General features: G+C 60.0%; 1 protein-coding gene across 1 annotated transcript in view; it reads left to right on the forward strand.

The window, feature by feature from the left end:
• Positions 1-13: 13 nt before the first annotated feature.
• CPSF1 (cleavage and polyadenylation specific factor 1) overlaps positions 14-22,822 on the forward strand; it is a gene marked incomplete at its 5' end in the record, with an annotated part of 43,554 nt that continues 20,745 nt past the window's right edge. The window contains 11 exons of the mRNA XM_063182511.1: positions 14-55; positions 3,351-3,440; positions 4,553-4,672; positions 5,454-5,595; positions 6,914-7,092; positions 8,341-8,471; positions 10,213-10,384; positions 14,218-14,415; positions 17,738-17,827; positions 19,302-19,475; positions 22,070-22,222. Of these exons, the coding sequence (XP_063038581.1) occupies positions 14-55; positions 3,351-3,440; positions 4,553-4,672; positions 5,454-5,595; positions 6,914-7,092; positions 8,341-8,471; positions 10,213-10,384; positions 14,218-14,415; positions 17,738-17,827; positions 19,302-19,475; positions 22,070-22,222 (1,491 nt within the window). The remainder of the gene's footprint in view (positions 56-3,350; positions 3,441-4,552; positions 4,673-5,453; positions 5,596-6,913; positions 7,093-8,340; positions 8,472-10,212; positions 10,385-14,217; positions 14,416-17,737; positions 17,828-19,301; positions 19,476-22,069; positions 22,223-22,822) is intronic.

Here is a 22,822-nt window from a genome sequence, read left to right on the forward strand (position 1 = left end):
TAAACCCTGCCTGTGCTCGGGGTACGGCAAGAACGGGGCCCTGACCGTGCTGCAGGTACCAAAAACCCAAAAACCACCCCAAAAATCACCCCAAAAATCACCCCAAAAACATCCCAAACACACCCCAAAAACCCCAAACCCTGCCTGTGCTCGGGGTACGGCAAGAACGGGGCTCTGACCGTGCTGCAGGTACCCAAAAACCCCAAAAATCACCCAAAAACCCCAAACACACCCCAAAAACATCCCAAACACCCCCCAAAACCCCAACCCTGCTGTGCTCGGGGTACGGCAAGAACGGGGCTCTGACCGTGCTGCGGGTACCCAAAAACCCAAAAAACACCCCAAAAATCACCCCAAAAAACCCAAAAAACACCCTAAAAACCAAAAATCAACCCAAAAACCCCAAAAATCACCCAAAAACCCCAAAATCACCCCAAAAACATCCCAAACACACCCAAAAACCCCAAATGCTGCCTGTGCTCGGGGTACGGCAAGAACAGGGCCCTGACCGTGCTGCAGGTACCCAAAAACCCCAAAAATCACCCAAAAACCCCAACACACCCCAAAAACCAGCCCTGAACCCCAAACCCTGCCTGTGCTCGGGGTATGGCAAGAACAGGGCCCTGACCGTGCTACAGGTACCCCAAAAACCCCCAAAAACCACCCCAAAAATCACCCCCAAAAACCCCCAAACGCTGCCTGTGCTCGGGGTACGGCAAGAACGGGCCCTGACCGTGCTGCAGGTACCCAAAAACCCCAAAAATCACCCCAAAAATCACCCCAAAAATCACCCCAAACCCTGCCTGTGCTCGGGGTACGGCAAGAACGGGCCCTGACCGTGCTACAGGTACCCAAAGACCCCAAAAACCACCCCAAAAATCACCCCAAAATCACCCCAAACACACCCCAAAAACCCCAAACCCTGCCTGTGCTCGGGGTACGGCAAGAACGGGGCCCTGACCGTGCTACAGGTACCCAAAAAACCACCCCAAAAACATCCCAAAAATCACCCCAAAACCCCAAAAACACCCCAAAAACCTCAACACACCCAAAAACCCAAAAATCACCCCAAAAACATCCCAAACACACCCCAAAAACCCCAAACCATGCCTGTGCTCGGGTACCCGGGGTGCTCGGTACCCCAAAAACCCCAATTCCCCCTGAACCCAGAAACCCCAAAACCCCTGGAACCTCAAAATCCAAAAAAAAAAACCCCAATCCCCCTTAACCCAAAACCTCCCTGAAACCCCAAAAACCCCAAAACCCTCCCTGAAACCCAAAAACCCCAAAACCTCCCTGAAACCCCAAAAACCCCAAAACACTCCCACAAATCCGAAATCCCACCTGAACCCCCCAAACCACCTGAACCCCAAAAGCTCCAAACCCCAAATCCCCCTGAACCCCAAAAAACCCAAAGCTCCCCTGAACCCCAAAATCCCTGAACCCAAATCCCCCTGAAATCCAAAAAACCCCAAACCCCAAATCCCCCTGAACCCCAAAAACCCCAAATCCCCTGAAACCCTAAACCCCCCTGAACCCCAAAAACCCCAAATCCCCCCTGAACCCCACAAACCCAAATCCCCCTGAACCCCAAAAACCCCAAACCCCCCTGAACCCCAAAAACACCAAACCCCCCTGAACCCCAAATCCCCCATAACCCCAAATCCCAAACCCCCCTGGTCCCCACAAATCCCCCTGAACCCGAAAACCCAACCCCCCTGGTTCCACAAACCCCCTGAACCCCAAAACCCCAAAACCCCCTGAACCCCAAAACCACCAAATCCCCCCTGAACCCCGAAACCCCAAACCCCCCCTTGAACCCCAGACCCCCCTTTGCCCCACAAACCCCAAACCCCCCTGAACCCCACAAACCCCAAAAACCCCTGAACCCCAAAAACTCCAAATCCCCCTAAACCCCAAAGCCCCCCTGAACCCCAAACCCCCCTGAACCCCGAAACCCCAAACCCCCTGAACCCCCCAAACCCCCAGAACCCCAAAACCCAAACCCCCCCTGACCCCCACAAATCCCCCCTGACCCCGAAACCCCAAAACCCCCTGAACCCCAAGCCCCCCTGATCCCCACAAATCCCCCTGAACCCCGAAACCCAAATGCCCCTGATCCCCACAAATCCCCTGAACCCCAAACCCCTCTGAACCCCGAAACCCCAAACCCCCCCTGGTCCCCACAATCCCCCTGAACCCCAAAACCCCAAACCCCCCCTGGTCCCCACAAATCCCTCCTGAACCCCAAACCCCAAATCCCCCTTTGCCCCACACACCCTAAATCCCCCTGACCCCCACAAACCCCCCTGAACCCAAAACCCCAAACCCCCCTTGAACCCCAAACCCCCCTGGTCCCCACAAACGCCCCTGAACCCCCAAACCTCCCCGCACCGCCGAGTCCCCCCGTGGGAGGTTCCCGGGGGGCCGATCCCGGTGCAGAGCAGGGCTGGGGCCAACCAGGGTGACCCAAAGTCTGGGGAGCGCCTGTACCCCCCCAGCTGACACCCCAAAACTCTGGGGTACCCAAAAACTGCCTGTGCCCCCAGGGACACCCAAAACCCCAAAAACTGCCTGTGCCCCCCCAGGGACACCCCAAAACTCTGGGGTACCCCAAAAACTGCCTGTGCCCCCCAGGGACACCCCAGAACTCTGGGGTACCCCAAAAACTGCCTGGTGCCCCCCCAGCGACACCCCAAAACTCTGGGGTACCCCAAAAACTGCCTGTGCCCCCCAGGGACACCCCAGAACTCTGGGGTACCCCAAAAACTGCCTGTGCCCCCCCAGCGACACCCCAAAACTCTGGGGTACCCCAAAAACTGCCTGGTGCCCCCCCCAGCGACACCCCAGAACTCTGGGGTACCCAAAAACTGCCTGTGCCCCCCCAGCGACACCCCAAAACTCTGGGGTACCCCAAAAACTGCCTGTGCCCCCCCAGCGACACCCAGAACTCTGGGGTACCCCAAAAACTGCCTGTGCCCCCCAGCGACACCCCAAAAACCACAAAAACCACCTGTGCCCCCCAGGGACACCCCAGAACTCTGGGGTACCCCAAAAACTGCCTGTACCCCCCCAGCGACACCCCAAAACTCTGGGGTACCCCAAAAACCACCTGTGCCCCCCAGGGACACCCCAGAACTGTGGGGTACCCCAAATCCATGGGGCAGTACCACATAAAGATGGAGCTGTCCCCGGATGGCTGTCCCTGGTCCCTGTCCCCCCCTGACTTCTGTCCCCATCCCCATCCCTGTCCCCTGTCCCTGTCCCTGACGCTGTCCCCATCCCTGTCCCCTGTCCCTGTCCCCATGGCTGTCCCTGACACTGTCCCTGTCCCCTGTCCCTGTCCCCAGCGCAGCATCCGGCCCCAGGTTGTCACCACCTTCGAGCTGCCCGGCTGTTACGACATGTGGACGGTCACCGCGCCCCCCCCGCGGGAACAGGTGGGTCACCATGTCACCTGTGTCACCCCCTGTGTCACCCCCTGTGTCACCTGTGTCACCTGTGTCACCCCCTGTGTCACCTGTGACACCCCTGTGCCACCATATCACACCCCGGTGACACCTGTGTCACTGCGACCCCCCCCCGCGGGAACAGGTGGGTCCCCGTGTCACCTGTGTCACACCCCTGTGTCACACCCCTGTGTCACCTGTGTCACCTGTGTCACCCTCCTGTGTCACCTGTGTCACTGCGCCCCCTCCACGGGAACCCTGTGGCACCTCTGTCACCTGTGTCACTGTGTCCACATGTCACCCTTCCTGTGTCACCCGTGTCCCCATGTGCTGCTGTCCCTGTGTCCCTGTGTGTCCCAATGTCCTTCCATGTCCCTATGTCCATGTGCCCATCCCCTGTCCCCTCATGTCCCTGTGTCTGTGTCCCCATGTCCCTCCATGTCCCCCTGTCCCTGTGTCCCCTTGTCCCCTTTTCTCCCCATGTCTGTGTCCCCATGTCCCTCCATGTCCCCCTGTCCCTCCGTGTCCTCCGTGTCCCCTCATCCCTTGTCCCTGTCCCCTCTTGTCCCCCTGTCCATGTCCCCATCCCCATGTCCCCTGTGTCCCCCTGTGTCCCCATGTCCCCCTGTCCCTCCGTGTCCTCTGTGTCCCCATCCCCATGTCCCCCTGTCCCTGTAACCTTCTGTGCCCTCGTGTCCCTGTGTCTGTGTCCCTATGTCCTTCCATGTCCCCCTGTCCCTGTGTCCCCATGTCCCTCCATGTCCCCATGTCCTGTGTCCCCTCATCCCGTGTCCCTGCCCCTCTTGTCCCCACACGCCCCCGTCCCCTCACGTCCCTGTATCTGTGTCCCCATGTCCCTCCACGTCCCTATGTCCCTCTGTGTCCGCCTGTGTCCCCAAATGTCCCTGTCCCCTCTTGTCCCCTCTTGTCCCCATGTCCCCGTCCCCTCATGTCCCTGTGTCTGTGTCCCTGCGTCACCCTCCCTGCATCACCTTTGTCACCCTGTCGCCCCCCGTGTCCCCTCATCCCACGTCCCTGTCCCCTCTTGTCCCCGTGTCCCCTGTCCGTGTCCCCCTGTCCCCAGGGATGCTCTGTCCCCACAGCCCGAGGTGGCCCCGGGGACCAGCGCGGAGCCCGAGGCGGCGGCGGCGGCTCCGGAACCTTCTGAGGAGGACGGGGAACGTCACGGGTTCCTCATCCTGAGCCGCGAGGACTCCACCATGGTGAGGGACATCATGGGGACATTGGGGACATCACGGGGTCAGGGGTTCCTCATCCTGAGCCGCGAGGACTCCACCATGGTGAGGGACATCATGGGGACATTGGGGACATTGGGGACATCATGGGGGCATCACGGGGTCACGGGTTCCTCATCCTGAGCCGCGAGGACTCCACCATGGTGAGGGACATCATGGGGACATTGGGGATGTCATGGGGACATCACGGGGTCAGGGGTTCCTCATCCTGAGCCGCGAGGACTCCACCATGGTGAGGGACATCATGGGGACATTGGGGACATTGGGGACATCACGGGGTCACGGGTTCCTCATCCTGAGCCGCGAGGACTCCACCATGGTGAGGGACATCATGGGGACATCACAGGGTCAGGGGTTCCTCATCCTGAGCCGTGAGGACTCCACCATGGTGAGGGACATCATGGGGACATTGGGGACATCATGGGGTCACCTGGGTGTTGGCCCTGCCCAGTGTCCCCATGTCCCTCCCTGGGGGCAGCACCCATGCCCTGGTGGCTCTGTGTTTGCCATGTCCCCAGTGTCCCCTGATGTCCCCAATCTCCCCGATGTCCTCTCAAGGGACAACGACCTGGATTTGGTGTCACCTGGGGTTTGGCCCTGCCCAGTGTCCCCTCAGTGTCCCCACGTCCCTCCTTGGGGACAGCGCCCATGCTCTGGTGGCTCTGTGGGTGCCATGTCCCCAGTGTCCCTGAGCTCCCCAATGTCCCTGATGTCCCCAGTGTCCCCAGTGTCCCCCTGCTGTCCCCAGATCCTGCAGACGGGCCAGGAGATCCTGGAGCTGGACACGAGCGGCTTCGCCACGCAGGGCCCGACCGTGTACGCGGGGAACCTGGGCCAGGGCCAGTTCATCGTGCAGGTGTCACCGCTGGGGCTGCGGCTGCTGCAGGGCGGTGAGTGACACACCTGGGGACACCTGGGACACACCTGGGGACAGTGACACACCTGGGGACACCTGGGGACAGGGACACACCTGGGGACAGTGACACACCTGGGCCAGGGCCAGTTCATCGTGCAGGTGTCACCGCTGGGGCTGCGGCTGCTGCAGGGCGGTGAGTGACACACCTGGGGACACCTGGGACAGTGACACACCTGGGGACAGTGACACACCTGGGGACAGTGACACACCTGGGGACAGGGACACACCTGGGACAGTGACACACCTGGGCCAGGGCCAGTTCATCGTGCAGGTGTCACCGCTGGGGCTGAGGCTGCTGCAGGGCGGTGAGTGACACACCTGGGGACACCTGGGGACAGTGACACACCTGGGGACAGTGACACACCTGGGGACAGTGACACACCTGGGGACACCTGGGGACAGTGACACACCTGGGGACAGTGACACACCTGGGACAGTGACACACCTGGGGACAGTGACACACCTGGGGACAGGGACACACCTGGGACAGTGACACACCTCGGACACACCTGGGACAGTGACACACCTGGGACAGTGACACACCTGGGGACAGTGACACACCTGGGCCAGGGCCAGTTCATCGTGCAGGTGTCACCGCTGGGCTGAGACTGCTGCAGGGCGGTGAGTGACACACCTGGGGACACCTGGGGACACACCTGGGACAGGGACACACCTGGGGACACCTGGGGACAGTGACACACCTGGGGACAGTGACACACCTGGGACAGTGACACCCCTGGGGACAGTGACACACCTGGGACAGTGACACACCTGGGGACACCTGGGGACAGTGACACACCTGGGGACAGTGACACACCTGGGCCAGGGCCAGTTCATCGTGCAGGTGTCACCGCTGGGGCTGCGGCTGCTGCAGGGCGGTGAGTGACACACCTGGGGACACCTGGGACACACCTGGGGACACCTGGGGACACCTGGGGACACCTGGGACACCCAGCTGGGTCATTCTTGGGGGTGCAGTGACAGTGAGGTGACACTGGCAGGTGACACAGGAGGTGACACAGAGGATGTGACATTGCTGTGACCCTGCTGTCCCCTGACAGTGACCCAGCTGCACTTTGTCCCCGTGGACCTGGGGTGACACAGGGGATGTGACAGTGTGACAGTGTGACACTGCTGTGACAGTGTGACATTGCTGTGACATTGCTGTCCCCACAGTGACCCAGCTGCACTTTGTGCCCGTGGACCTGGGCTCCCCCATCGTGCACTCTGACACTGCTGTGACACTGTGACATTGCTGTGACAGTGACAGTGTGACACTGCTGTCCCCACAGTGACCCAGCTGCACTTTGTGCCCGTGGACCTGGGCTCCCCCATCGTGCACTGCGCCGTGGCCGATCCCTTCGGGGTGCTGCTCAGCGCCGACGGCCACCTGGCCACCTTCACCCTCAAGGGGGACACCTACGGCGGCCGCGCCCCGCGCCTGGCCCTGCTGCGGCCACCCGTGTCACACGTGAGTGTCACTGTGTCACCAACCATCCCTGACTGTCCCCAACCATCCCCAACCATCCCCAACCCTGCCTGGCGCTGCTGCGCCCGCCCGTGTCACACGTGAGTGTCACTGTGTCACCAACCATCCCTGACTGTCCCCAACCATCCCCAACCATCCCCAACCCTGCCTGGCGCTGCTGCGCCCACCCGTGTCACACGTGAGTGCCACCTGTGTCACCAACCCTCCCTGACTGTCCCCAACCATCCCCAACCCTGCTGCACCCGCCCGTGTCACACGTGAGTGTCACCGTGTCACCAAACCATCCCCAACCCTGCTGCGCCCGCCCGTGTCACACGTGAGTGTCACTGTGTCACCAACCCTCCCTGACTGTCCCCAACCATCCCCAACCCTGCTGCGCCCGCCCGTGTCACACGTGAGTGTCACCGTGTCACCAACCCTTCCTGACCATCCCTGACTGTCCCCAACCATCCCCAACCCTGCTGCGGCCACCCGTGTCACACGTGAGTGTCACCGTGTCCCCAAACCCTCCTAACCATCCCCAACCCTGCCTGGCGCTGCTGCGGCCACCCATGTCACATGTGTCACCGGTGTCACCTGTGTCCCCAACCCTTCCTGACCATCCCCAACCCTGCTGCGGCCACCCGTGTCACATGTGAGTGTCACCTGTGTCCCCAACCCTTCCTGACCATCCCTGACTGTCCCCCAACCCTGCCTGGCCCAGCTGAGGCCACCCACGTCACATGTGTCACCGGTGTCACCTGTGTCCCCAGCCATGCCCACCTGGCGCTGCTTCAGGTGACACCTTCAGTGTCACATTCCACAGTGTCCCCAGTGCCCTTAACTGTCCCCAGTGTCCCCGGTCCCTGGGTGACATGTGATTGTCCCCAGTTCTGCACAGTGTCCCCTTGTCCTGAATGTCCCCTCTGTCCTCACAATGTCCCCAATGTCCCAGTGCCCCCCCCAATGTCCCCAGTGGTGTCCCCAATGGTGTCCCCGCAGCCATCCCGTGTCACCTCGCTGTGCCTGTACTGGGACCTTTCCGGAATGTCCCCAGTGATGTCCCCAGTGTCCCCAATGGTGTCCCCAATGTCCCCAACGATGTCCCCAATGGTGTCCCCAGTGGTGTCCCCGCAGCCGTCGTCCCGCGTCACCGCGCTGTGCCTGTACCGGGACCTTTCCGGAATGTCCCCAATGGTGTCCCCAATGGTGTCCCCAATGTCCCCAATGTCCCCAATGGTGTCCCCGCAGCCGTCCCGCGTCACCGCGCTGTGCCTGTACCGGGACCTTTCCGGAATGTTCACCACCGAGAGCCGCGCCCCCCGCGAGGAGCCCCCGCCCCGCCCCCACGCCGAGGCCGAGACCCTCATCCAGGACCTCAGGTGGGTCACAGGGTCCCCAGGTGTCCCCAGGGGCGTCCCCAGGTGTCCCCAAGGTGTCCCCAGGTGTCCCCAGTCTTGAGCTGTTTCTGGTTGTGTGTCCAGGGATGTCCCCAAGGTGTCCCCAAGGTGTCCCCAAGGTGTCCCCAGGTGTCCCCAGTCTCGAGGTGTTTCTGGTTGTGTGTCCAGGGATGTCCCCAAGGTGTCCCCAAGGTGTCCCCAAGGTGTCCCCAAGTGTCCCCAAGGTGTCCCCAAGTGTCCCCATTCTCAAGGTGTTCCTGGCTGTGTCTCTGGGGATGTTCTCAGGTGTCCCCAGGTGTATCCCAGGTGTCCTAGGTCTATGCCAGGTATGCCCAGGTGTGCCATACCTGTGTCCAGGTGTGCCCAGGTGTTCCCAAGTGTGCCCAGGTGTGCCATACCTATGCCCAGGTGTGCCCAGGTGTCCTGTCTTTGTAGCAGATCGGTGGATGATGAGGAGGAGATGCTCTACGGGGACTCGGGGGGCTGTCAGGTGTATATAGGTGTGCCCAGGTGTATCCCAGGTGTATCCCAGGTGTGCCCGGGTGTGCCCAGGTGCCCTGTCTTTGCAGCGGCTCGGTTGACGATGAGGAGGAGATGCTCTACGGGGGCTCGGGGGGCTGTTAGGTGTATATAGGTGTACCCAGGTGTGCCATACCTGTGCCCAGGTGTGCCCAGGTGTGCCATACCTGTCTCTGCCCGCAGTGGCTCGGTGGACGATGAGGAGGAGATGCTCTACGGGGACTCGGGGGGCTGTTAGGTGTATATAGGTGTGCCCAGGTGTACCCAGGTGTGCCCAGGTGTATCCCAGGTGTGCCCAGGTGTGCCCAGGTGTGCCCAGGTGCCCTGTCTTTGCAGCGGCTCTGTGGACGATGAGGAGGAGATGCTCTACGGGGGCTCGGGGGGCTGTTAGGTGTATATAGGTGTACCCAGGTGTATCCCAGGTGTGCCCAGGTGTGCCCAGGTGTGCCCAGGTGCCCTCTCTTTGCAGCGGCTCTGTGGACGATGAGGAGGAGATGCTCTACGGGGACTCGGGGGGCTCGGGGGTGTTGTCAGGTGTATATAGGTGTGCCCAGGTGTGCCCAGGTGTATCCCAGGTGTGCCCAGGTGTGCCCAGGTGTGCCCAGGTGCCCTCTCTTTGCAGCGGCTCAGTTGACGATGAGGAGGAGATGCTCTACGGGGACTCGGGGGGCTCAGGGGGGCTGTTAGGTGTATATAGGTGTGCCCAGGTGTGCCCAGGTGTGCCCAGGTGTATCCCAGGTGTGCCCAGGTGTGCCCAGGTGTATCCCAGGTGTGCCCAGGTGTGCCATACCTGTCTCTGCCCGCAGTGGCTCAGTGGACGATGAGGAGGAGATGCTCTACGGGGACTCGGGGGGCTCGGGGGTGTTGTCAGGTGTATATAGGTGTGCCCAGGTGTGCCCAGGTGTATCCCAGGTGTGCCCAGGTGTGCCCAGGTGCCCTCTCTTTGCAGCGGCTCTGTGGACGATGAGGAGGAGATGCTCTACAGGGACTCGGGGGGCTGTTAGGTGTATATAGGTGTGCCCAGGTGTGCCCAGGTGTGCCCAGGTGTGCCCAGGTGTGCCATACCTGTCTCTGCCCGCAGTGGCTCAGTTGACGATGAGGAGGAGATGCTCTACGGGGACTCGGGGGGCTGTTAGGTGTATATAGGTGTGCCCAGGTGTGCCATACCTGTGCCCAGGTGTGCCCAGGTGCCCTGTCTTTGCAGCGGCTCTGTGGATGATGAGGAGGAGATGCTCTACGGGGACTCGGGGGGCTCGGGCCGTTCCCCGCCCCGGGAGGAGCCGCGGAGGGCGGGGCCCCCCGAGAGAGACCCCGCCCCCCTGAGCCCTGAGCCCTCCCACTGGTGCGTGCTGGCCCGCGAGAACGGCAACATGGAGGTACTGGGGAAACTGGGAGCACTGGGAGCACTGGGAATGGGACTGGGGATACTGGGAGCACTGGGGATACTGGGAATGGGACTGGGAATGGGAGAACGGCAACATGGAGGTACTGGGGAAACTGGGAGCACTGGGGATACTGGGAATGGGACTGGGGATACTGGGAATGGCACTGGGAATGGGAGAACGGCAACATGGAGGTACTGGGGATACTGGGAGCACTGGGGATACTGGGAATGGCACTGGGGATACTGGGAATGGGACTGGGGATACTGGGAATGGCACTGGGAATGGGAGAACGGCAACATGGAGGTACTGGGGATACTGGGAGCACTGGGGATACTGGGAATGGGACTGGGAATACTGGGAATGGCACTGGGAATACTGGGAGGGACTGGGGATGCTGGGGATTGGGAATGGCACTGGGCATACTGGGAATGGGATTGGGGATACTGGGAGGGACTGGGGATATTGGGAATGGGAGAACGGAAACATGGAGGTACTGGGGATACTGGGAGGGACTGGGAGCACTGGGAATGGCACTGGGAATACTGGGAACGGGACTGGGAATACTGGGAATAGCGTTGGGGATACTGGGAATGGGACTGGGGATACTGGGAATGGGACTGGGGAAACTGGGAGGGACTGGGGATACTGGGAGCACTGGGGGTACTGGGAGGTACTGGGGATACTGGGAATGGCACTGGGGATACTGGGAGGGACTGGGGAAACTGGGAGGGACTGGGAATGGGAGAACGGCAACATGGAGGTACTGGGGAAACTGGGAGGGACTGGGGATACTGGGAGCACTGGGGATACTGGGAATGGGACTGGGGAAACTGGGAGCACTGGGGAAACTGGGAGGCACTGGGGATACTGGGAGGGACTGGGGATACTGGGAGGGACTGGGGATACTGGGAATGGCACTGGGAATGGGAGAACGGGAACATGGAGGTACTGGGGAAACTGGGAGCACTGGGGATACTGGGAGGGACTGGGGATACTGGGAATGGGACTGGGCATACTGGGAATGGGACTGGGAATACTGGGAGGGACTGGGGAAACTGGGAATGGGAGAATGGGAACATGGAGGTACTGGGGAAACTGGGAGCACTGGGGATACTGGGAGGGACTGGGGATACTGGGAATGGGACTGGGCATACTGGGAATGGGACTGGGAATACTGGGAGGGACTGGGGAAACTGGGAATGGGAGAATGGGAACATGGAGGTACTGGGGAAACTGGGAGCACTGGGGATACTGGGAGCACTGGGGATACTGGGAATGGCACTGGGCATACTGGGAATGGGATTGGGGATACTGGGAATGGCACTGGGAGGGACTGGGGATACTGGGAATATTGGAAATGGGAGAACGGCAACATGGAGGTACTGGGATGGACTGGGCATACTGGGGATACTGGGAATGGTATTGGGGATACTGGGAGCACTGGGAATGGGAGAACAGCAACGTGGAGGTACTGGGGATGGCACTGGGAGCACTGGGAATGGCACTGGGGGTACTGGGAATGGGAGCACTGGGGATACTGGGATGGACTGGGAATGGCACTGGGGATACTGGGAACGGCACTGGGAATGGGAGAACGGCAACATGGAGGTACTGGGGATGGCACTGGGAGCACTGGGAATGGCACTGGGAGCACTGGGGATACTGGGATGGACTGGGAATGGCACTGGGGATACTGGGAATGGCACTGGGGATACTGGGAACGGCACTGGGAATGGGAGAATGGCAACACGGAGGTACTGGGGATGGCACTGGGAGCACTGGGAATGGCACTGGGGATACTGGGAATGGGAATGGGAGCACTGGGGATACTGGGAGGGACTGGGGATGGCACTGGGAATGGGAGAACGGCAACATGGAGGTACTGGGAGCACTGGGATGGACTGGGAATGGCACTGGGAGCACTGGGATGGACTGGGAATGGCACTGGGAGCACTGGGAGGGGCTGGGAATGGCACTGGGAGCACTGGGATGGACTGGGAATGGCACTGGGAGCACTGGGATGGACTGGGAATGGCACTGGGAGCACTGGGATGGACTGGGAATGGCACTGGGAGCACTGGGAGGGGCTGGGAATGTTTTCCCTCTGGAATTCCCGTTGTTTTCCCTTCACAATTCCCATTTCCCCTCCAGAACTCCTCTTGTTTTCCCCCCATAATTCCCATTGACGTTCCCATTTTCACCCCGTAATTCCCATTTTTAACACCATAATTCCCAAAATTAAATTTTTTTTTTTCCCCAATTTTTCCCATTTTCTTGTTTCCCCCCCAGATTTATCAGGTCCCCGAGTGGTGCCTGGTGTTCCTGGTGAAGAACTTCCCATTGCTTTCCTGCAGAACTCCCATTAGAATTCCCATTTCAAACCCCATAATTCCCATTTTTCCCCAATTTTTCCATTTCCCCCCGTATCTCCCAGGTCCCCGACTGGCCTCTGCTGTTCCTGGGGAAGAGCTTCCTGTTGTTTTCCCCCTTAATCTCCATTTTCCCATCAAAATCCACATTTTTTCCCCCCCTAATTCCCATTATTTTTCCCCTTAATTCCAGTTGTTGCCCCCGTAATTCACCTTTTTTTTCCCATTTTTCCCCAATTTTTCTCGTTTCCCCCCCAGATTTACCAGGTCCCCGAGTGGCCCCTGGTGTTCCTGCTGAAGAACTTCCTCCTGTTTTCCTGTCACAATTCCCATTTTCCCCCATATTTTCCATTTTTAACCCCATCATTCCCATTTTTTCCCAGTTTTTCCCAGTATTTCCCCCCAGATTTACCAGGTCCCTGAGTGGTGCCTGCTGTTCCTGGTGAAGAACTTCCCATTCATTTTGCCTCCCATAATTCCCATTTTTAACCCATAATCCCCATTTTCCCTCCCACAATTCCCATTTTCAACCCCACAGTTCCCATTTTTTTTTCCCAGTTTTTCCCATTTTTTCCCCATTTCCCCCCAGATTTACCAGGTCCCTGAGTGGCGCCTGCTGTTCCTGCTGAAGAACTTCCCATTCATTTCCCCCCATAATCCCCATTTTTTCCCCCATAATTCCCATTAAAATTCCCCTTTTAACCCCACAATTCCCATTTTTTCTCATTATTCCCATTTTTTCCCATTTCGCCCCAGATTTACCAGGTCCCCGAGTGGCGCCTGGTGTTCCTGGTGAAGAACTTCCTCCTGTTTTCCTGTCACAATTCCCATTTTCCCCCATATTTTCCATTTTTAACCCCATCATTCCCATTTTTTCCCAGTTTTTCCCAGTTTTTCCCCATTTCCCCCCAGATTTACCAGGTCCCAGAGTGGCGCCTGCTGTTCCTGCTGAAGAACTTCCCATTCATTTCCCCCCATAATCCCCATTTTTAACCCCACCATTCCCATTCTGAACCCCACAATTCCCATTTTTAACCCCACAATTCCCATTCTTAACCCCACAAATCCCATTTTTTTCCCAGTTTTTCCCATTTTTTCCCATTTCGCCCCAGATTTACCAGGTGCCCGAGTGGCGCCTGCTGTTCCTGGTGAAGAACTTCCTCATGTTTTCCTGTCACAATTCCCATTTTCCCCCATATTTTCCATTTTTAACCCCACAGTTCCCATTTTCAACCCCACAATTCCCATTTTTTTCTCATTATTCCCATTTTCCCCCGTTTCCCCCCAGATTTACCAGGTGCCCAAGTGGCGCCTGGTGTTCCTGCTGAAGAACTTCCCATTCATTTCCCCCCATAATCCCCATTTTTTCCCCCATAATTCCCATTAAAATTCCCCTTTTAACCCCATAATTCCCATCTTTTCTCATTATTCCCATTTTTTCCCGTTTCCCCCCAGATTTACCAGGTGCCCGAGTGGCGCCTGGTGTTCCTGGTGAAGAACTTCCCGGTGGGGCAGCGCGTGCTGGTGGATTCGTCCTTCGGGCAGCCGGCGGCCGAGCCCCGCAAGGACGAGAGGGGCGAGAGGGAAGTGCCCCACGTCAGGGAGCTGCTGCTGCTGGGGCTGGGCCGTGCCCAGAGCCGCCCCTTCCTGCTGGTACTGGGCACACTGGGCACACTGGGCACACTGGGATGGGCACTGGGCACTGCCCCACGTCAGGGAGCTGCTGCTGCTGGGCTGGGCCGTGCCCAGAGCCGCCCCTTCCTGCTGGTACTGGGCACACTGGGCACACTGGGCACACTGGGATGGGCACTGGGCACTGCCCCACGTCAGGGAGCTGCTGCTGCTGGGGCTGGGCCGTGCCCAGAGCCGCCCCTTCCTGCTGGTACTGGGCACACTGGGCACACTGGGCACACTGGGATGGGCACTGGGCACTGCCCCACGTCAGGGAGCTGCTGCTGCTGGGGCTGGGCCGTGCCCAGAGCCGCCCCTTCCTGCTGGTACTGGGCACACTGGGCACACTGGGCACACTGGGATGGGCACTGGGCACTGCCCCACGTCAGGGAGCTGCTGCTGCTGGGGCTGGGCCGTGCCCAGAGCCGCCCCTTCCTGCTGGTACTGGGCACACTGGGCACACTGGGCACACTGGGATGGGCACTGGGCACTGCCCCACGTCAGGGAGCTGCTGCTGCTGGGGCTGGGCCGTGCCCAGAGCCGCCCCTTCCTGCTGGTACTGGGCACACTGGGCACACTGGGCACACTGGGATGGGCACTGGGCACTGCCCCACGTCAGGGAGCTGCTGCTGCTGGGGCTGGGCCGTGCCCAGAGCCGCCCCTTCCTGCTGGTACTGGGCACACTGGGCACACTGGGCACACTGGGATGGGCACTGGGCACTGCCCCACGTCAGGGAGCTGCTGCTGCTGGGGCTGGGCCGTGCCCAGAGCCGCCCCTTCCTGCTGGTACTGGGCACACTGGGCACACTGGGCACACTGGGATGGGCACTGGCACTGCCCCACGTCAGGGAGCTGCTGCTGCTGGGGCTGGGCCGTGCCCAGAGCCGCCCCTTCCTGCTGGTACTGGGCACACTGGGCACACTGGGATGGGCACTGGGCACTGCCCCACGTCAGGGAGCTGCTGCTGCTGGGGCTGGGCCGTGCCCAGAGCCGCCCCTTCCTGCTGGTACTGGGCACACTGGGCACACTGGGATGGGCACTGGGATGGGCACTGGGCACTGCCCCACGTCAGGGAGCTGCTGCTGCTGGGGCTGGGCCGTGCCCAGAGCCGCCCCTTCCTGCTGGTACTGGGCACACTGGGCACACTGGGCACACTGGGATGGGCACTGGGCACTGCCCCACGTCAGGGAGCTGCTGCTGCTGGGGCTGGGCCGTGCCCAGAGCCGCCCCTTCCTGCTGGTACTGGGCACACTGGGCACACTGGGCACACTGGGATGGGCACTGGGAGTACTGGGATGGTACTGGGATGGGCACTGGGAGTACTGGGGTGGGCACTGGGATGGCACTGGGAGCACTGGGAATGGCACTGGGATGGACACTGGGATGGCACTGGGAGCACTGGCATGGGCACTGGGTGGATTTTGGGGGTTCTGGCATGAATTTTGGGGTTCCCAGGTGGAGTTTTTGGGGTTCTGGGGTGCATTTTTGGGGTGCCCACATGGATTTTGGGGGTTCTTGGATGGAATTTTGGGGTTCCTCAGTGCATTTTTGGGGGTTCTTGGATGGATTTTTGGGTTCCTTAGTGCATTTTTGGGGTTCCTGGGTGGATTTTTTTGGGTTCTGGGGTGGATTTTTGGGGTCCCCATGTGTGTTTTTGGGGTCCCCATGTGTGTTTTTGGGGTTGCAGGTGCACGTGGAGCAGGAGCTGCTCCTGACGAGGGGTTTGGGGTTCTGGGGTGGATTTTGGGGTTCCCAGGTGGAATTTTGGGTGTTCTGGGATGGATTTTGGGGTTCCCAGATGGAATTTTGGGTGTTCTGGGATGGATTTTGGCGGTTCCCAATTGTGGTTTTGGGGTTCCCAAGTGTATTTTTTGGGTTCTGGTGTGGATTTTTTGGGGTTCCCAGGTGTATTTTTGGGGTTCCCAGGTGTATTTTGGGGTTCTGGGATGAATTTAGGGGTTCCTGGGGTGTATTTTTGGGGTTCCCAGGTGGGTTTTTTTATTCCAAGGTGTATTTTTTAGGTTCTGGGATGGATTTTTGGGGTCCCCTGGCCAGTTTTGGGGTTCCAGGTGGAGCAGGAGCTGCTCCTGTACGAGGGGTTTGGGGTTCTGGGGTTACTGGGATGGATTTTGGGGTGGATTTTTGGGTTTGTAGTTGAATTTTTAGGGTTCTGGGATGGATTTAGGGATCCCCAGGTGGATTTAGGATTTTCCAGGTGTATTTTTGGGGGTTCCCAGGTGTATTTTTGGGGTTCCAGGTGCACGTGGAGCAGGAACTGCTCCTGTAAGAGGTGTTTGGGGTTCTGGGATGGATTTTTTGGGGTTCCAGGTTTATTTTTGGGGTTCTGGGATGGATTTTTGGGGTTCCAGGTTTATTTTTGGGGTTCTGGCATGGATTTTTGGGGTTCTGGCATGGATTTTTGGGGTTCCAGGTGTGTTTTTGGGGTTCCCATGTGTATTTAAGGGGTTCCCAGGTGTATTTTGGGGACCCCATGTGTGTTTTTGGGGTTCCCATGTGTATTTTGGGGTTCTGGTGTGGATTTTTAGGGTTCCCAGGTGTGTTTTTGGGGTTCCAGGTGTATTTAAGGGGTTCCCAGGTGTATTTTGGGGTCCCCATGTGTTTTTGGGGTTTCAGGTGCACGTGGAGCAGGAGCTGCTCCTGTACGAGGGGTTTGGGGTTCTGGGGTGGATTTTTGGGGTTTCAGGTTTATTTTTGGGGTTCCAGGTTTATTTCTGGGGTTCCCAGGTGTATTTTGGGGTCCCCATGTGTGTTTTTGGGGTTTCAGGTGCACGTGGAGCAGGAGCTGCTCCTGTACGAGGGGTTTGGGGTTCTGGGATGGATTTTGGGGTTCTGGATGGATTTTTGGGGTCCCAGGTGTATTTTGGGGTCCCCATGTGTGTGTTTTTGGGTTGCAGGTGCACGTGGAGCAGGAGCTGCTCCTGTACGAGGGGTTTGGGGTTCTGGGATGGATTTTGGGGTTTTGGGATGGATTTTTGGGGTCCCAGGTGTATTTTGGGGTCCCCATGTGTGTTTTTGGTTGCAGGTGCACGTGGAGCAGGAGCTGCTCCTGTACGAGGGGTTTGGGGTTCTGGGGTGGATTTTGGGGTTTTGGGATGGATTTTTGGGGTCCCAGGTGTATTTTGGGGTCCCCATGTGTGTGTTTTTGGGTTGCAGGTGCACGTGGAGCAGGAGCTGCTCCTGTACGAGGGGTTTGGGGTTCTGGGGTGGATTTTGGGGTTCTGGGATGGATTTTTGGGGTTCCAGGTTTATTTTTGGGGTCCCCATGTGTGTTTTTGGGTTGCAGGTGCACGTGGAGCAGGAGCTGCTCCTGTACGAGGCCTTTGCCCACGACTCCCAGCTGGGCCAGAGCAACCTCAAGGTTCGGTTCCGCAAGGTGAGAGCGGAGCTGGGGGGCTCTGGGGGGATTTGGGGGGATTTCAAGAGGATTTGGGGGGCTCTGGGGGGATTTCGGGAGGATTTGGGGGGCTCTGGGGGGATTTGGGGGGATTTCAAGAGGATTTGGTGGGCTCTGGGGGGATTTCGGGAGGATTTGGGGGGCTCTGGGGGGATTTGGGGGGGCTCTGGGGGGCTCTGGGGGGATTTCAAGAGGATTTGGGGGGCTCTGGGGGGATTTGGGGGGATTTCAAGAGGATTTGGTGGGCTCTGGGGGGATTTCGGGAGGATTTGGGGGGCTCTGGGGGGATTTGGGGGGGCTCTGGGGGGATTTTGGGAGAATTTGGGAGGATTTGGGGGGCTCTGGGGGGATTCTGGGGGGATTTTGGGAGGATTTGGGGGGCTCTGGGGGATTTGGGGGGCTCTGGGGGATTTTGAGGGGCTCTGGGGGATTTTGAGGGGCTCTGGGGGGATTTCGGGAGGATTTGGGGGGATTTTGGGGGGATTTGGGGGGCTCTGGGGGGATTCTGGGGGGATTTTGGGAGGATTTGGGGGGCTCTGGGGGGATTTGGGGGGCTCTGGGGGGATTTCGGGAGGATTTGGGGGGATTTGGGGGGATTTTGGGGGGATTTGGGGGGCTCTGGGGGGATTTGGGGGGCTCTGGGGGGATTTGGGGGGCTCTGGGGGGATTTCGGGAGGATTTGGGGGGCTCTGGGGGGATTTTGGGAGGATTTGGGGGATTCTGGGGGGATTTTGGGAGGATTTGGGGGATTTTGGGGGGATTTGGGGGGCTCTGGGGGGATTTCGGGAGGATTTGGGGGGCTCTGGGGGGATTTTGGGAGGATTTGGGGGGGACTTTGAGGAGGATTTTCTGGGGGGCTTCATCAGATTCGGGGGGGATTTTGGGGGCACTTGGGGGGATTTTTTGGGGGGCTCTGGGGGAATTTGAGGTGGATTTTGGGGTCCCCAGGGGGATTTGGGGGCGATTTTTGGAGTGGATTTGGACACGATTTTTGGGGGAGATTTGGGGACGATTTTGGGGCGGATTTGGGGAGGATTTTTTGGGAGGCTCTGGGGGAATTTGAGGAGGATTTGGGGGGGCTCCAGGGGGGATTTGGAGACGATTTTGGGGCAGATTTGGGGAGGATTTTTTGGGAGGCTCTGGGGGAATTTGAGGAGGGTTTGGGGGGGCTCCAGGGGAGATTTGGGGACGATTTTTGGGAGAGATTTGGGGACGATTTTGGGGCAGATTTGGGGAGGATTTTCGGTGTCTTCAGGGGAATTTTTGGGGGGCATTTGGTGACAATTTTGGGGGGATTTGGGGGGGCTCCAGGGGCGATTTGGGGGCGATTTTTGGGGCAGATTTGGGGAGGATTTTGGATGGGATTTGGAGACGATTCTGGGGGGTATTTGGGGAGGGTTTTGGGGGCGTTTTTGGGGTTCCCACCCCCCAGAGCCCCGCCCGTGCCCCCCAGGTGCCCCACGGCATCAATTTCCGCGAGAAGAAGCCGAAGCCGTCGCGGAAGAAGCCGGAGGGGCCGGGGGGGACCCCCGGGGGGGCTCCGGGAGGGACCCCCGAGGAACCGGGGGGGCCCCGGGGCCGCGTGGCGCGGTTCAGGCCCTTCCACGACATCTACGGCTACTCGGGGGTGAGCACCCCGGAAACGGGCTGGGGCACCCCAAAATCCATCAGGGACCCCAAAATCCATCAGGGACCCCAAAAACGGGATAGGGGAAACCCTAAACCCAACAGGGACCCCAAAATCCATCAGGGACCCCAAACCCACCAGGGACCCCCCCTAATCCACCCCTTCCACGACATCTACGGCTACTCGGGGGTGAGCACCCCGAAAACGGGGGAGGGGGGCCCCAAAAACCAACAGGGACCCCAAAAACGGGATGGGGGCACCCCAAAACCCAACAGGGACCCCAAAATCCATCAGGGACCCCAAACCCACCAGGGACCCCCCCTAATCCACCCCTTCCACGACATCTACGGATACTCGGGGGTGAGCACCCCGGAAACGGGCTGGGGCACCCCAAAATCCATCAGGGACCCCAAAAATGGGATAGGGGAAACCCAAAACCCAACAGGGACACCCCAAATCCATCAGGGACCCCCCAAATCCACCCCTTCCACGACATCTACGGCTACTCGGGGGTGAGCACCCGGAAACGGGGCTGGGGGCACCCCAAAATCCATCAGGAACCCCAAAATCCATCAGGGACCCCAAAAACGGGATAGGGGAAACCCAAAACCCAACAGGGACCCCAAAATCCATCAGGGACCCCCCCTAATCCACCCCTTCCACGACATCTACGGATACTCGGGGGTGAGCACCCCGGAAACGGGGCTGGGGGGCCCCAAAATCCATCAGGGACCCCAAAAATGGGATAGGGGAAACCCAAAACCCAACAGGGACCCCAAAATCCATCAGGGACCCCCCCAAATCCACCCCTTCCATGACATCTACGGCTACTCGGGGGTGAGCACCCCGGAAACGGGCTGGGGGCACCCCAAAATCCATCAGGAACCCCAAAATCCATCAGGGACCCCAAAAACGGGATAGGGGAAACCCAAAACCCAACAGGGACCCCAGATCCATCAGGGACCCCCCCAAATCCACCCCTTCCACGACATCTACGGCTACTCGGGGGTGAGCACCCCGAAAACGGGGGAGGGGGGCCCCAAAAACCAACAGGGACCCCAAAAACGGGATGGGGGCACCCCAAAACCCAACAGGGACCCCAAATCCATCAGGGACCCCAAACCCACCAGGGACCCCCCCTAATCCACCCCTTCCACGACATCTACGGATACTCGGGGGTGAGCACCCCGGAAACGGGGCTGGGGGGGCCCCAAAACCCAACTGGGACCCCAAAATCCATCAGGGACCCCAAAAACGGGATAGGGGAAACCCAAAACCCAACAGGGACCCCAAACCCACCAGGGACCCCCCCAAATCCACCCCTTCCATGACATCTACGGATACTCGGGGGTGAGCACCCCGAAAACGGGGTTGGGGGGCCCCAAAACCCACCAGGGACCCCAAAAATGGGATAGGGGAAACCCAAAACCCAACAGGGACCCCAAAAATGGGATGGGGGCGCCCCAAAACCCAACAGGGACCCCAAACCTGCCCCTTCCATCCACGGATACTTGGGGGTGAGAGACCCCGAAAACGGGGTGGGGGCACCCCAAAACCCACCAGGGACCCCCAATCTGTGCAGAGAGGGACCCCAAAACTAGGGAGGGACCCCAAATCTGTCCCCATTCCCAGGTGTGTCACCTGTCCCTCCCCTGTGCAGGTGCTCACCTGCAGCCCGTCCCCGCACTGGGTGCTGCTCACAGGGGGTCTCTGGGTGTCCCTGTCCCCATTCCTGGCAGCTTTTGGGTGTCCCCAGGTGTGACCAGGTGTCCCCAGGTGTCCCCAGGTGTGTCACCTGTCCCTCCCCTGTGCAGGTGTTCACCTGCGACCCCTCCCCGCACTGGGTGCTGCTCACAGGAAGTCTCTGGGTGCCCCATTCCCGCGGGTCCCTTGGTGTCCCTGTCCCCATTCCCTGGTGTCCCCAGGTGTCCCCAGGTGTGTCACCTGTCCCTCACCTGTGTCACCTGTCCCTCACCTGTGCAGGTGCTCACCTGCAGCCCGTCCCCACACTGGGTGCTGCTGACAGGGGGTCCCTGGGTGTCCCTGTCCCCATTCCTGGCAGCTTTTGGGTGTCCCCAGGTGTGACCAGGTGTCCCCAGGTGTCCCTCACCTGTGCAGGTGTTCACCTGCGACCCCTCCCCACACTGGGTGCTGCTGACAGGGGGTCCCTGGGTGTCCCTGTCCCCATTCCTGGCAGCTTTTGGGTGTCCCCTGGTGTCCCCAGGTGTCCCCAGGTGTGACCAGCTGTCCCCAGGTGTGTCACCTGTCCCTCCCCTGTGCAGGTGCTCACCTGCAGCCCGTCCCCACACTGGGTGCTGCTCACAGGGGGTCTCTGGGTGTCCCTGTCCCCATTCCTGGCAGCTTTTGGGTGTCCCTGGGTGTGACCAGGTGTCTCACCTGTCCCCAGGTGTCCCCAGGTGTGTCACCTGTCCCTCCCCTGTCCCAGGTGTTCATCTGCGGCCCCTCCCTGCACTGGCTGCTGCTGACGGGCCGGGGCGCTCTGGGTGCCCCATTCCCGCGGGTCCCTGTCCCCAGCTGTCCCCAGGTGTCCCCAGGTGTCCCCAGGTGTGTCACCTGTCCCTCCCCTGTCCCAGGTGTTCATCTGCGGCCCCTCCCCGCACTGGCTGCTGCTGACGGGCCGGGGCGCTCTGCGCCTGCACCCCATGGGCATCGACGGCCCCGTGGAATCGTTCGCGCCCTTCCACAACGTCAACTGCCCCAAGGGCTTCCTGTACTTCAACCGGCAGGTGAGCGCACCTGGGCACACCTGGGCACACACCTGGGCACACCTGGGCACACCTGGGCACACCCACACTGCCCCAAGGGCTTCCTGTACTTCAACCGGCAGGTATGGCACACCTGGGCACACCTGGGGGCACACCTGGGCACACCCACACTGCCCCAAGGGCTTCCTGTACTTCAACCGGCAGGTATGGCACACCTGGGCACACACCTGGGCACACACCTGGGCACACACACACTGCCCCAAGGGCTTCCTGTACTTCAACCGGCAGGTGAGCGCACCTGGGCACACCTGGGCACACCTGGGCACACCCACACTGCCCCAAGGGCTTCCTGTACTTCAACCGGCAGGTGAGCGCACCTGGGCACACCTGGGCACACCTGGGCACACCCACACTGCCCCAAGGGCTTCCTGTACTTCAACCGGCAGGTGAGCGCACCTGGGCACACACCTGGGCACACACCTGGGCACACCTGGGCACACACACACTGCCCCAAGGGCTTCCTGTACTTCAACCGGCAGGTATGGCACACCTGGCACACCTGGGCACACACCTGGGCACACCTGGGCGCACACCTGGCACACCTGGGCACACCTGGGCACA

The sequence above is a fragment of the Melospiza melodia genome, unplaced genomic scaffold (genome assembly GCF_035770615.1).
Source record: "Melospiza melodia melodia isolate bMelMel2 unplaced genomic scaffold, bMelMel2.pri scaffold_266, whole genome shotgun sequence".
NCBI lineage: Eukaryota > Metazoa > Chordata > Aves > Passeriformes > Passerellidae > Melospiza > Melospiza melodia.